The sequence below is a fragment of the Gymnogyps californianus genome, chromosome Z (genome assembly GCF_018139145.2).
Source record: "Gymnogyps californianus isolate 813 chromosome Z, ASM1813914v2, whole genome shotgun sequence".
NCBI classification, from domain to species: domain Eukaryota; kingdom Metazoa; phylum Chordata; class Aves; order Accipitriformes; family Cathartidae; genus Gymnogyps; species Gymnogyps californianus.
The window spans coordinates 56,537,921-56,554,322 of record NC_059500.1 but is presented as its reverse complement, the minus strand read 5'-3'; the positions used below and the strand labels follow the sequence as shown (position 1 = coordinate 56,554,322).

Sequence of the window (16,402 nt, the reverse complement as noted above, 5' to 3'; positions counted from 1 at the left end):
TCCAGCTCGTTTCTACAGTTTTTCAGTCATGCTTCTTGCATAATACCCAGCAGCAGCTATTAGCAGATATCAGCGCTCAGTATCTTGCATTTGAATTTAAAATTCATGATAAAGAAGCACATGGAGGTGTGATGGGGAGGTGATTTTATGTACTGGGTTGGCTATTTTATGTGCTGAGTCAATATCCAGCCAGTTTATTAAGGTCATTCTAGAAGGTGACAGACTCTGAGCTACACTCACACAAGATCTTGAGGTTATGAGACCAGCTAAATATAGTACTTAAAGGCAGAGACTGATGCTCAGTCATGTTAAAAAACAAATTGTTAGACATATTGGGAAAGGAACAGAGAACTTCATCCAGTGTGTAAACCTCTGTGTGTGTGTCCTGGTTTCGGCTGGGATAGAGTTAATTTTCTTCTCAGTAGCTGGTGCAGTGCTATGTTTTGGATTTAATGTAAGAATAATGTTGATAACACGCTGATGTTTTAGTTGTTGCTAAGTAGCGCTTATCCTAAGCCAAGGACTTTTCAGTTTCCCATGCTCTGCCAGCAAGTAGGTGTGCAAGAAGCTGGGAGGGAGCATAGCCGGGGCAGCTGACCCGAACTAGCCAAAGGGATATTCCATACCATGGAACATCATGCCCAGTATATAAACAGGGGGGAGTTGGCCAGGAGGGGTGGATCACTGCTGGGGCATCAGTCAGCGGGTGGTGAGCAATTGCATTGTGCATCAATTGTCTTGTCTTGGGTTTTATTTCTCTCTTTTTTGTTATATTCCTTTTTATTACGATTACAATTATTGTTATTATTAGTTAGTAGTATATTTTATTTTACTTTAGTTATTAAACTGTTCTTATCTCAACCTGTGAGTTTACCTTTTTTTTCCCCCCCTCCTCCCCATCCCACTGGGAGGGGGAGGGGGAAGTGGCTGCGTGGTGCTTAGTTGCTGGCTGGGGTTAAACCACGACAGTGTGGGCACCTGCACCATGAATGCTATGCACAGTACTGGTATCCCTTATCTTAAAAAAAAAAACAAACCACACACCCCCCAATAAAAAACCCAACACCACAAACCAAAAAAACTCTCAGAAGACTGAGATAAAAGCAACAAAAAGAATCCAAGATATGGGAACTAACATTCACCGAGTAAACTAGAACTCTTCAGGCTGGAAAAGAGATGACTGAGAAAGAATACGATACTGAGAACTCATGAGTAAGAATAGAGGAGATGAGTTCAAAATGAAAAAATACGTCTTAATGAAAGCACAAGCAGAGAATTCAGTCCACCTAGAAGGAAAGGGAAACTGGACAAAGTTTCTAGATTTCTTTAGATAGAGAAATCCATAATGGATTACTAAATACAAAGACAATATCACTTATTCTGGAAGTCCCTGATCTGCAAGTTAGTGAAGCCTGTGAGAATACTTTGCAATAGTATCAAATTGTATGTATTTATTGTAGTCCTGTATAGTAAAACAAACATTCCCATTGCATATTTTGAGCAGCTTTCATGGAAGATCCAAATAGTTTTCTGGATTACTAATTTTTTAGTAGAGAGTTAAAAAAAGCAATTCATCTCCCATTTTTGCCATCTACATGAGTGTAAGGTTAGAGAAGCGCAACAACAAACCTCACAGGAAGGGTATGAAGAACTAAAGAGACTTCTTGGCTATACTAGTTAACAGTTATATTTCATTAATATAATCCTAATTTTTGAAAAATGATGCCATTTGGCACTAATGTGGGTTGCATACATGTGAAAGGAGGTATTTAGTTCAGAGTTCCCCTCTCACAAAAGCATCCCTGATTCTGCAGTTGGCTCTCTGCATCTCAGTTTACCCATCCTCCCGTATTTCCAGCTTCTAGTTTTATAAGTGTTAATATCAACTTATTTTCAACAATCAGTTCTTTTAAAGGGTGTAGGTCATCTGAGATGTGGCATTATATACACTAACTTGTTACTTGAAAGAACTTGTTAAATATGATACTAAAGATACAGTGCATCTAGACTACAGACATTAATATGATTGAAAAATAAAGACTGTATATTGTATTTTTACCTGTAGTAACTAAGTTAATTTGCATTATGTCTAAGCCATTTGAAAATGGATTATGAACTCTAGGTGAAATAACCGCATTCAATTATTAGTAAAACCCTTGATACATGAACCTACAACTGAATACGCTAATATTTTAAGATAAAAAAAGAATGAAGAATCCAAATAATTGCCAAAAATAATTCAGATTATTACATTATTTAATGTCATAATGAACTGCCAAAGAGCCAGTTGATATTTAAAGCTCTTTATAAATTAAAAATGAGTGACAAACTGATTCAGGTAAAATACCTAATCCAACATTGCACTTTATTTTTAAAGAGAACCTGAAGAAGTAGACGGAGGTGGAGCCATTTTATATACCAGATATATATTTCATATATCAGATTGAGGATATGCCTTTAAAAATCCATTTTCTTTCTTTACTGTCCTTGTTAAAAGAACTACACAAAGAATCTTGATAGGTAAACAGGAATTTATACTGCCAATTGAAGTATGTTCTGAAGATTATGAGCACCAGAAGGAGATATAAAAAGCCATAGTTTTTTACCACTGTGGTGGAGAACAAAAGATGGGGAAAAGGAAGACAGAATCAAGTGCTAGCTAAGTCCCTTTCAAGAGTCATTTAACTTTGGTAAGTACTGTCAGGTTACCGTGTAGGATTTAAAAACTACCAGGATTATGTTCTAACCAAGCAATTGTACCTGAATACCTGCAGACGTTACCCAGAAGTGAAATAATTCACTTGCTTATGACCTACACATTACCTTCATGACTAGACATTTATTGCAGCCTTTTTGTACAAAAAGTGTCATGAAATCCCATAGGCAGAAATAAAAGCTAGAAAAGCTTACGAAAAAAAATCTGGCTAGGAGAAAGAGGTTATAAAGTTAGCAGCAAATACAGCTAACTTGAAAGAATTTATTCAACGGGTATTGGGAATTCTCCAACACAATCTTAAGACAGGCTAGGCTCTTTTCTGAAATATATGCACAAACATAAATCGTGGTCTGATGAGAGATCGCTGGTGAGATTATGGGTACATTACACTTCTGGGTAGGATGGGTGTTTCCAACATCTTTTCTGAGTTTAAGATAAACCAAAATACTTGTGCACAGTTATAGATAACCACATTTATTACAGTAAGAGATGAACTAAATTTTTTTCAACTTGGTGCGATACCTCAATCGAAGTTCTTTCAAAGCTAGTAATGATTTCTGTGTTCTGTTGAAGATTTACAGCAAGTTTTAATGACACTGTTTTCAACATTCCTGGAATGATGTATTCCATTAGGCTGCATCATCTGACTCACTGTATACTTAAATGCACACTTCTATTGATCTAGTCACCAAGCTTGATCGCATCCCATTCATTACTTCAATTACTTAAATTATGAACCCAACAGCATTGTTTCACAGTGAGTCACTCGGTGCCAATACTCCACCTTTATTACTCTTCTGCTCTGTTGCTGCCAAAAGCATGTTTCATCAAATCAACCTTCAATCAAATGGAAGGTTTAGAAAGCATTAGTGAACATCAGTAATGACAAACTGGAATAGTTTAATGGTTGTAGATTCCATTTTGACTTCTTTTAGTCACACTTCAGCCCTGCATGAAAAATTCTGGGAGATTTTTAATATATTCAGGAGGTGCATTACTACAGAAACACCATACTGAGTTTTTTCATCTATATTCTATGAAAGATGGGGAAATATCATGATAAATTATTATGCTGTAATACTGTCAAGAATACATTCAATGGTTAGCTGAATTTATACTGTCAAAGTATCAATATATTTGACATTGCATACATATTTTAGGCACTTACTGCAAATATGTCAATCAATTACCTTGAAGAAGCTTCTTATTTGCAGTCAACCAGTAAAAATAACCTAAATGAAAAAAGACCGAAGTATTTAAAGCATTTTAATTCAATGAAAAGCGAACAAAGCTGAAGTGTTTAGAAGAGCAAGCTCTGATTGTATAACTTCACTTAGTAGCAAAGTGCTCCGTAGCACCTACCACACAAGCAAGATGTGGTGTCCACATCACAAAGATCTTCTCCACTCTGGTCATAATATATGACAGAAACAGAAAAGGTAACTGGCAGTAGAAGGGTCTGAAGCTAAGCTAGTAAGATTACATAGTATCTCAGGAAAGTATTCTTAGTACAGCATGGTGGAACAAATGGTGCTTGTGTTCTTAATTAAACCAAACACAGCTTATAATTATTACTATACTAACAAAGAGGAAGGGCAAAGGCTTGGGAATGAGTTCATGAAAGAATGTAAATGAAATAATGGAACAGAAAGATATCAGTCTGGACAGACTTTTTAGCTGTCTAGGTAAGAAGCTGCTATTTGAAATATTGTGAAAGAGGCAAAGTGATTTGGTTATACAGGTACTTAATTAGGATTGCACGTTAAAAATCAGAATGGCAGTATGAACAGGATGGGCAGTGAATGGTTTGCATTTGGGCAGAAGTCATGCTAAGTGAAAATAATTCTTATCTTTGATTCTTCACAACATCCATAGATACACAGACTAGTGCTTACTAATGGCAGCCACCAGCTTGAGTAACTGGAAGAAAGACGTGAACTTCATAGTGTCCTTATCACCTTGATAAAACTCTTAAAGCCTAAGTGCTTATGAAGATGTGCAGACTTGTATTAGTAATGGTTTAGAGGGCCTCCTGTCTCCACACACATCGAGTAACATCCTGTTATTTCTGAAAATTTGAAATTAAGATACTGAGGTTTGGGGTTTTTTTTTAAAAGAAACAGAAGTAGCCAAGATGCCTATAGTTCTTAATTAGACAAACTCAACTCTGAGTTGTTACACTGGGCAATTATTTGCCCAACAACCCGCTGTTAAACACTGCCATTTTATGGACTGAGAAGCAGTTACACAGATGAGTGAATGCTTGCAACAAATGAAAGCTGCGGTCTAAGGTTCCAGCTAGTTTCCATCTGGTTTTGGCCCAAAGACGACAACGGTTTCGGTGTGTAACGCCTTCAATAAGGAGGATGGGGATAAGCAAAACTAAAATTAGCTAAATCTTCTTATGGCAGAGTACTGGAGAAAGTGATGCAACGATCTTACTCCCTAGCATAAGGTATGTAAAGAATTAATGAATACTTGAATTCTTACTTTGCCATGTGATTCATCTGTTCTTCCAAAGTATTTCCAAAGCTAGAAGGTGCACAAATTTACATGCCTGGGGTTATTTTGGACATGGTTCCAAAGTGCTTATTTGAGCACGTACATTTCAGAATGAAAAATGCAAGACAATGACCATCAATGCCTTAAGAAGAAAAAACCCCCCATGATGTAAGATGACTCAAAGTTTCCTTTTGAGATAATGATTAAGTTAAAGGAAGACACTGAAAGATGCCTTGTGTCAAGATGTGGTTCTGGGAAGAAAAATACCACCTCAGAATTTAGTTGTAAAACAGTTTGCTTTTTTGGGGGGTTGTTGTTAGTTTTAAAGCAGATCCCTTTTTTTTTTTTTTTTTTAATGGTCTCATTCACTATGTTTCTGTTTTCAAACTATGGAACCCTTCAGTTTCTATATCTGCAAGCCACAGATCCCCTCAACAAGTCAACATGAATGTAAAGCTGGAAGACAGCTTGAGAAAACTGCAAATTAAATATGCCCTACATGTAAGGACATTCCTTGACAATCATTTCAAGGTAAAAGGACTAGCAAATTAACATTGTTTGTACAGTACTTTATCAGAGAAACAAAATTCTATTTGGCATTTGTATTAAGCACTGGGGGTGCAGAGAGAAATAAGGAAATACTAAAAAATATTGATACCAGTTACAGTAATACTGCAGTAGTTATGCATCCAAATTAACCTGTATGCTGTAAACACAGGGGAAGACTTTAAGTTCCCCTGTATATTTAATAGAGGAAATTTATGACTATCGATTTTGCCAAGGGGCAATAAGAAAAGGAAAAATGGGTCAATCCGTCAGCGTAACAGTTCAACATGTTTTATTTCCATATTTTAAATATAAATTAAGATTTGACAAAAATTATTTATACCTGATGCTACAAAATAAGTACCTCAATTTTCACTTTTATGATACAAATGAAAGTCTGGCAAAAAAGAACTGGTGTCACAAAAACCCCCTGAAAAACTACAATTAAAAAAAAATTCCTTACATGCCATCACTTACACATATGCATTAACGCACGTGCAGCATAATTACATCTGTTTTCCTTAAGAAGTGGACTGATTATTGGAAACAACCTCATTTTAAGTCTGCCATTATTAAGATTAACATTTGGGTGTCTTTTGGGAGGTTTCGATGGTATATACTGCTCATTTTATGCAAAACAAGGGTAAATGCCTCTGAAAGAAATGCACTTTACATATTAATACTTTATATAAGCAGTATGTTTCATTGTGAGTCATTCTGGGATAACAAAAGCTACCAACATCTACTCTGTCAGCACTTAACAGACATGAATTATTTTACACACACAATATTCCTACTGAAATGCTTTTTCATTCAAGTACATCTTTAAATTAGACGCAATTTTTTTTTTTAAAGAAATAGCATGACCTACGTTGAAAGTACAGTCCTTTGCACTGCTGCAATCTCACCACAAACTTAGTCATAACATTCATTTCACTTATTCAAGATGCTAGTACTCACTCTACTCATCTCTTGTCTGTATATACAGGTAGTAGTTAATCTCAGACTCAGAATGAGAGGCCACAGCTTAAGATCAGGCTCTAAGCTGACAGTAGGAGACTTGAACAAAACATCTGACTGACAGCAGGATGTTCTATCATACGTACCCTGCAACATAAGGGGAGTGGGGAGGCCTATTTGAAAGAAAACAAAACTTCCCCCCCATCCCCTCCCCCACAGCCACTGGTACGCTCAGGCAACAGCAACTGATCTTTCTGCTAATCAACTTGGTCTCCTCACACCTACACTGCTGTTAACAGCTATTTCATGGCCTTCTCCTCTTTCTGGAGGCAGAAATGGAAGTCCTCCATTAAGCAGACTTTCAGCTGAGTATGCAGCAATTAATTTCTACTATAAATTTTATTATAGTAAGTAGTTATAACAATACATTTTATTGAATTTAATCATTACACTATAGAAGCTATCTGTGCTAGATATATGTAATTGTCTAAATTGTCTACATGCTATGGACCAGCTGTTAAATACTGGAAATGAACATAAAATGTTCAAATCAAGATAGGTGGATTTTGTCCAGAGGGCTACTACTGTTAGTTTCACACTTTCATGTTAGAGACTCCTGTATCAGGAAGTTATATAAATGGAGGCACAGATCTTTAAATAGTTTGTATTACCACAGTCCTGTAAAAGCTAGATAAAATTAGACTAAGACCACTGCAAGTTTTGGTTCAAGGTCTTCAATAATTTTAATTTATTTCTAGTTTACTCCTTTTTTAATTCACATTACTGATAGCACAGGCAATGAGAACAATTGTTTTTTTCCCCTTTTCCATTTGGTCTGACTTAGCAAGCATCAGCTGTTTCAAACAAAAATACAGTCAATGTACCATTTCTCAGTAGCAAAGCAGTTACCAGTTATCACCCAACAGGCATTAATTCCAGTTCACATAAACCTCCTATTTCTACATTGATTTGCCCTCAAGCAGCATGAAGCATCTAAACTGAACTGACCGTAACTTATCCAAACATTGTTTTCTTTCAGATAAAATGAAAGTGCTTATTCAAGAGATTCCAGAACTTACATGTGTGAACCTGAAGAGTGCACTACTGGGTCAGGCAAAACATAAATTGAACATGAAATTTTAATCTTTCATTAAAAATTGGAATGCAACATCTATATTTAAACAACTTTATTAACATAGTCAAGCAGTGATTAACATTCACATCTATTATGTCACATCATACAAATGTAAATACAAAATTACTACAGTACAATATATATTCTCTGCATGATCCAAAATATTTGGTGGCCCCAAAAACTCTTTAAAATTCAGCAGCTTATCAAAAATTAAAACCATATTCTATTTAAAATGAAGTTCTGTTAGCACATAGGCAGACTTCAAGAAATATCACTCAATTTAGTACAGTTTGAGAGGTTGCAGGAGGATATGTTTGAAGGAAACATTCCAACATTGTGGCAGATACAGAAACATCAGATTTAAAGCTTTCAAGCAAAACTCATCCAACCTAAGTTGTCAGCAGAAAGATCCAGTCATCTTTCATTTTAAACTATTTTGTATACTGCACCCAATTAAAAATTTTAGAAGTGTCTAGTATTAGTAAGTCAGACAATGTACAACATAACTACCTATCTCTTCCCATGAAAAAAGATATTATTACACTGGATATTTCAACAGCCAAATGAACCTGCTTATACCAATCTTTTTTTCCAATTGCTGTCCTCGCAAAAAACACCCAGGCCTTCTCAATTTTGTTGCTCACCCAAAGTAAGGAAATAGATACCTAAGGCAAAAGTAGCACAACAGAACCAGCTTATAGAAAAATGATACTATACTGTAAGCGCTGAATTCTTCGAGATGTAGATTTGGCTTACTTAAACTATACTGCAACATCACACAGGGATTCATCTTATAGAGCCATTTTAAACTTCCCTCATATAAGTACATTCAAGTGAGTAAGTATCATTATTTTAGCAGAATATACTCTACAAGGCAAGCAACGCCTCAAGTTTCCCATTTAAAATAATAATAATCTAAAACTAGCTTGCTCCAACCATTAAGTGCAAAGAGCAAACATCAGTGGCAGACAAAAAACAGTTTCTATTGGAGAAGAATACCTAGAAGACTGATGGATGCAAGTCATTCTGGAGAATGCATAGGTGAGTGAAATACACAGCTACTGATCGAGCTTTATTTATTCAAGATGAGGTTACTGGAAATACTTATGTAATATATAACAAATATGTATGCAAACTACATCAGCATCTATCTGAGATAACTGCAGAATGTTTTGCCGTTTCACTGGAGAGCTTAACCTTTATCTAAGATAAAAAGTTACTCTTTAGACCCTATATAGAAGCTTTACGCACCTATCATCCTCATGAGAGTATTGAAGCAATTAGTGTTAAGTTGCAACTTCTTTCCTTGACAAAATCTTCCAATATAATGTTGCATTTAAAGCATTTTTCAAGAAGTATTTCAGTTGTTTGAATATGGATGCATTCTCCTCAAGGGAAGAATGTTTTTGCACCTTATCTGTTAATACATTCAATATGAATAAAATAGGTGAAGCAAAAGTCATTATTGTCCCACAGTAGAAGGTTAATTTAGAGTAAGTTTAAGACAGAGGAGCTGCCTAAATGAAATACATAAACTGATATAATTAAGACACATTATTATTAGCATGTGTTCTGAACAAAAAGGGTACAAGAGTATTCACCTGAGATAAAGCTAGTATTTGAATATTTCTAAGTAGCAATGAGTTTCGCTTGAGGAAAGCCATTTGAAGTTTCAAAATATACATTTTACTATTATACAATATATGCAGTTTAAGTAATTAAGATTGATGCTAACATAAAAGTCCTAACAAAAAAAAGAAATCACAGTGTGTATCAATATTGTTAGTTACAAAATTTATGCTATTTCATAACTTTTAAAAATTATAATGATTATAAATTTTAAACCCATTCTTCTAAAAGTGATCTTTTGAGTACAAGCTTTAAGGAGCAATAAACGAAAGCATAAGAATTAGCTTATTACAATTTAAATATATACATATTCACTGATTTAGAAAATAATCAAGCTTTGGAAAAAGTTTACAAAATTGATTATTTTTGCTTGCACTGGTTAAAATAATGAACTATTCTGATCTTTTTCCCTAAATGAAACGAGCTGTTTCCTGAATGTGTAATGAAAAAAATTTAGTATTAAACTTCACTTAAGACTAATTTAACAGCAATTTAGAACTGCCAAAAAGATGCATTTATAAGGATTTTAAATACACTTTCTGTTACCAACTTAGGTTGATCAGCAGCTTTTGTTCACTCTCAGAATCCTTCAAAAAGGGAAACTCAAAACAGGAAAAAGGCATATATAAAAACAGTAAACACTGACCTCCTGAGGTTCCTACAACAAAAATATTCAAGTAGAAAATCTACACCATTACTTAGCAGCGGCTATTTCTGTAGTTTAGCACACTAACAGCACTTTATTCAGTGTGTAAGGAGCAAATGAAGTAAGCCGTGCTTTTAGCATGCCAAGAGGCAGAAACACTGGAATGTAACAAAGACAAACTCACAATTCTACCAGCATAAACATTCAGTCAACATTCAAGAACTGTCAAGACTACACCACAAGTATTAGGATGCTTTTTATATATCCCATGATGCAATAATTGAATTATAAATGTTAATGCTGATTCAGAACTTTTCTTACCTCACATTATACCCTAAATGGCTTCTGCAAATCTCTGCGCTATATTATGCATTAGGAATATGGTTTATTTGCTTTAAAATATACCATGGGAGAACTTACTGAGACAAAAGACTATTTTGTCTGTACTGTTTATTTCTGCCTTATTTTAATTATTTTCCTTGCTGTTATACCAGATCAGTTCACATCTGTACAAATACCTGTTAAAATATATATGTAGAAAAGTGGCATCCTAAGCTAATCCGAGGTGAGGTGGAGTGGTTTTATTTGGTTAAAGGGGCTTTCTAAAATTTAAGAAGTTTAGTTAAACTCAGATTCTAGCTGTTATTCTACAGTATTATTTGGGTAGGTTTTCTATTCTACAAATTTTTTAATGTCATTTCTCTGAAACTCTTCCCTAACGTTCACACACACTCAAAATTAAAGCAAGTTTGGGTCTACAATAATATCCCACCTTGCTAAATTTTAAAGGTTTGGGGTTTTTTTCCTTCCAGAATTTGGTTTTAAAGTGTTTTTAGTGACTATTACTAATTTACTTCAGAGTTATTAGTTAAGAAGGAATTTTGTATTTGCTACCAAAGCAATGTAATTTGAAAGCAAGTTATCACATGCAATTTTGACCAAATTGAATAAATACTATGTACTAGCATTACTGAATGTACTTCATACAGTACCTGTCCAAACTATTCTTCAGGCATAATCCATTAAAATTTGCAAAGCCAAAAAAAAAGGGAGTGGGGGGCATGTAAAACACACATGCTATCATGCATTAAAAAAAAAAATAAAAATCAGAACTCTTTAAACAGCATTTATAAGTTCACACTCACACATCTCAAACTTCAGTGCAATGGCTAAATCATTCAACAGTCAAAGAACAGAACCATGCAAAGAAGAGCAAATTCTTAAAAAAAAAAAAACAAAAACAACCCCAGACAAACAAAAACCCCAAAAACTGTTATCCAGTATCCATTCTGCAATGCAAAGGTGAGAAACTAAATCTAGAAAAAGGCTGTTATGGCTTAATTTTGTTTTGCAGATTAATTATGCAGCACTTGAAAAATGGAAAGGTGTGGCTTCAGCTCTGACCAGCAGAGTTAAAAATCTCTCCATTTTCCTTTATCATCATGGGATACTCTTTAGGCAATCTAAATTATTAAAGACTTGCCACTTTCAGATGGACACAAGATCAAGTGTACCAGTTAGGATTTCACATTCACAGTACATAAGAAAATACACATGGAAGGAAAAGTAAAGGGTTAACTTAACAAGGATTTATTCACAGGAATACATGTAAGTAGAGAAAAAAAACACAACAGAAAAGCTAAACAAATGAAATGAAGAGGATCCAAACCAACTTTCACTCCGTAGCTTTAAACTTGCACCCTTGTGCATTTAACTACATCACAAAGGGCCACCAACATGCGCCGATACAGTGTAGATACCCTGCATTACATCCATTAACTTAAACATCTCTTTAAGATCATGCTTTGAACAAAAAGAAAGCGTAGAAGGTAATATGTTGAGTGGGAATAAACACAAATATAGCAATCATGTCATCAACTTCTACAATTGTCTTTACGTGCCAACTAACATTTATGCAGCCTTTAACGGGTCTTACCATGTAACTCATTTTTAGAGATTCTGATAAAATCACTAGTATATAACCATGCAGAAAGCACATCACACTGACAGCACAGAGGCAAATATTTTGCACAGCTATATCAGCTTTCCACATTGTGCAGGTGACACACAATACAATATCAATCTTATTCTTAACAGATTCTAAAAAGGTATTTCAAGGCCTAATTGTTAACTACAGTACTTTATATCTATATTCTTAATAAAATCCACAGAATCTTAAAAAGGAATTTTAAATGCAGGGCTATATTGAATTGGTAAACTGCAACACAAAACTGGCGCAACATAGGTAAATGTATACCAATTTCACTCTATGTGATGCAAGCATGCTACTTTCCCACTAATTTAAATTACTTCTGATCACTATGAGCCAGAACGCATGCCTGAACCTTAAACTGCACGTTAAGAATAATGCCTTACTCTAGAAATTAAATCTAATGAAGTACAATAATCAAATCATATCCACTACTTTAATTCTTTTTTTAATGTAAAAATTAAGATGTCAATCTTTCCTTTGAAGTGTCCCTCCCCTTACCCCAAAAATGAAAGGAGTGACTCATTTGGCAGCTTGCAGGTTGCTTCATTTTGTCGAAGTTAACCTTTATTAATTTACGATGGGGTTTCTATATTGTACACTGCAAGTGCCAGCTTCTAATACAGACACAAGCTGCATTTTAACTGTACTAACTTCATTTGTGTAGTTCTTCATTAACATGCAAATACCTAGGAATCCCATCAAGCAGGATGAAATAATGTAGAAAACCCTTACTTAAAAAAACATAAAAGAAAAAAGAAAGCCTTTTACTGTTTGTGACCCCCATTCTTAGGTTTCCTTTATTGTGCGCAAAATAGTTTTCCTCTTTACGTATCCCTATGGTTCAATTATATGGTTCTTATTTTGGTACAATTCCCCACAATATTCCAGAATGTGCTGTTTTGTGACTATTCTTTTTTTTTTTTTTTTTTTCTTCTTCACATCCAGTGCAGAGTTGTAATAGGAGACAGATTTCCACCCACAAAGGCTCCAGATGTTAAAACATTTCCCAACATCGACTTAATACAGTGACGGCAACACCTCCCTCCCGCCCCTCCCAGTAGGGTTGGGATTGTACTGTATTCCCTACTGGTTTACCCTTCCCCCCAGTAAAGGGTAACATTTTCCCTGGGTGCAGAGGCTCCTTCATAGTCTCCCAGACTGAAGGACCTGTAAAAGGAAAAGATAAAGGTATAAATAAATCTTACCTTGAACCTTAACTGACAGATCTGTGCATAAACAAAGAGCTTTTTTGCCTTTTTTAAGCAGTAGGTGCCAACCTTTAACTTAAAAATGAATTTATGCCTAGATTTTCCCTTTTAAGTTTGTTAAGAAAAGAGCCCATTTATATTAGGTAAATTATTATTCATGAAACAACAATGTATGCTTTAAAGCTACACTGACAGTTCCCCTATTGTGGCTAAGCTTAGATTTAAGATAAAAGCAGTCCTATATATGCTAACAAGCTTTTCCATTTTTAGCACAAAATTATGAGGTAGTTATGACATTGAGAAAGAATATTAAACATATCTGCTACTGACCTAACAACTTCACTTTTAGGTTGATTAAACAAGATAGCCATAGTGTCTCCTCAGTTCAAACTGAAAGTAATGGTGAATTTTATCACTTTGGATTCCTCTTCATTAGGAGGAGAAAACATCCTTGTCAGAACTAAAATGCCCTCATTGATATGAATGTTTGAAACTGGTTTATTTTTAATCCATTGTTCAGATAAAAAATGTAATTCAAACAGGATTTCTTATGTCACTGACTTTGACAAAATCTTAGGCTGACTTTTAAATAGTTGTTCATTCAACAATAAAAGAGAATTGCATCATTCACTCCCATAATTTCAGTACAAAAATTCTACAGCAAGTATCAAATTTATATAAAGACTGAATGAATAAACTTAATTCACCTTCTTTTTTGGGTAGTACAATAATCTCTTCACAGTATCACACTACTTCACACCTGGGAAATTTGCTTTATACAGTGTGCACAGACAGCATACAAAGCAAGGTGGTATAATAATATAACTATTCTAGAATGCACTATCACTGTTTTTTGCTGAAGTTGAATCATTCTCCACACAGAACTGTAACAATTCTGAATTGGTGCACAAAATGGAACATGGCAATAATAAACACATCAGACTCCCCAAAACATCCAGCTCTACAGTTACAGAGGAGTTACAGATTAGCGTAACATCCTTTATTCAGTGCAAAGATCATCTAGTATGTGATTAGGAGTATATAGGACTTCTCATGGCTGAAGTGTGTTAACAAACTTGCTTTCCTATCCTAGAGCAATATTCCTGCTTAGACCACATCTGCCGTCTACTAATTCATAAGACATAAGGGAGCCTGTGTCTTTAGTATGATGGCTTGAGGATCATATTCATCACTTTGCTTATTAAACTTGAATCGGCACTTTGTTATACCTACACTTCCAACCTTATCTTGATACACTACCATGCGTATCATACACTCACTTTTTCTTTCTTTCTCTCTCTCTCTCTGTAAAAATAAAATAGCAGAGTCAGACAACTGCTTTTGCTATAGCTACCATCATTTAGGTATACTATCATCCCTTTTTCTTCCTTCTTACAGGAAGGAAAGATATCTCATTCAGCGTATGTGAAAAATTTAGTCTGATGAATTAATTATCTCTCTTATAATACAGACAGGGGCGAAGTCTGTTATACAGCTCTGTTTATCAAGGAAGATTTGTGTGCTTACCTCTAATTATGGGACTGCAGCTACAGTGCATGAGGTTAAACTCCATAGTAAGCTGCAAGGCGCTCTTTTAAGGGAAGAGGAAACTGGTCAGAGAAACGCCTCCAATTCTCATCCCCAACTTGATTTTTAAATCCATGAAGAATCTACAAATGAGAGGGGGAAGATAATAACTAAACAGAGGATACATTATTTACTAGCAACATATGCAGTAAGCCACAAACTGCTGGATTGTACATCCGTTCATTTAAATTCTCCAATTTAATATTGAAATGCTACTAAGAAACAAAGGAAGTCTAGTAATGTCTTTCTTAACTGAAATGTTTTTTCTTTTAAGCGTGACATATAGAATATAGCTACCCACACAAATTAGTGTATACATATCTATATGTATTTTTAATGAGCAAGGTGACTTACAACCTAGAGTTAGGCCATTTCAGAATGCTAAACATTTTACCAATTGACACAGTTTATATATGTTAAGATTACTGTATTCACATTTCTTTTTTAAATGTGTAATATGTTGTGGGAAGAAAGCTGAGCCAAAAGTGCAGCCAGCGTTTGACAGAATGAATACCTGTCAATTTCTAGCACAAATACAAAAGCATCCTGTGAGAGCTCCGTTTTCTCCATGGAACCTGTAAGACAACTGTCACTAAACAGGAAGCTGTTTAAATCCTTTGTGTTTTGAAAGAACAGGGATCCACAGTCAGTAGTCAAAAGCCAGCGAAAGGGAAAACAAAAATCTACAGGTTTCAGTCTGGACCTTCCAATGTAATAAATTAACTGAAAACTATGAAAATTAAATGATACTATCAAAAAGGTCTTAGTATGTTAGCTCTCAAAACAGCAGGTTGAAAGGCAAACATTGGAAAGAACAAAAGCAGTTAAAATGGCTCCTCCTCATAGAATATTATGCCAAGAGAGTGAAGTTTTGTTTTTCTTTTTTAAATTCAATGATACTGAATTGTGGAACAGTCTGTCATGAACACATCCTCACAGAAAAGGAAATGTCACAGTTAAAGCTCATGGTACCAAGTTCACCCTCAACACAACATTCTCAAGCAGAGCTGATCTTAAACAGGGTGTAGCAATAAATGACATTACAGTGTCACCAGTTAACTTACTGCTTTTCTCGCCGAAAGAGACCTTCTACAAGCAGGCTCACCTCTCTTTCCTAACCCAAAGAGTCAGATTAGCCAGCTGCCAAGAAACTACTGAAAATCTAAGAATGTTCAGGTATGACAAAAGGCACACTTTTAAAATCATCTTCCAGTAGAGTTTTAGCAAGTGAGCTTCAGCTACAGCTACTCAGTGATAAAATTCTTAGGGTATGTGTCAGATTTCAACACTGGCAGTTCATCCACCCATGCTCTTGGAAGTGGTATTTTCTCTCTCAGCTCTAGTGCTAAAAACCAAATGAAAACAAAACAAGAAACACTGGACAATCCAGGTTTTTTTCCATTGTTCCTGAAAGGCATAATTATTGTTGGAAAAACATCTAACTGGACTACAGCAATCATGTATTCATGAGGAATTAATC

At 35.0% G+C, this 16,402-nt stretch overlaps 1 protein-coding gene across 1 annotated transcript in view; it reads right to left on the bottom strand.

Moving 5' to 3' along the window:
* Nucleotides 1-13,184: 13,184 nt before the first annotated feature.
* Nucleotides 13,185-16,402, bottom strand: part of TNPO1 (transportin 1) — a 57,358-nt gene continuing 54,140 nt past the window's right edge. The window contains exons 24-25 of the mRNA XM_050912466.1: nucleotides 14,863-15,005; nucleotides 13,185-13,294 (exon numbers count right to left, since the gene is read on the bottom strand). Of these exons, the coding sequence (XP_050768423.1) occupies nucleotides 14,898-15,005 (108 nt within the window). The 3' untranslated portion in view covers nucleotides 13,185-13,294; nucleotides 14,863-14,897. The remainder of the gene's footprint in view (nucleotides 13,295-14,862; nucleotides 15,006-16,402) is intronic.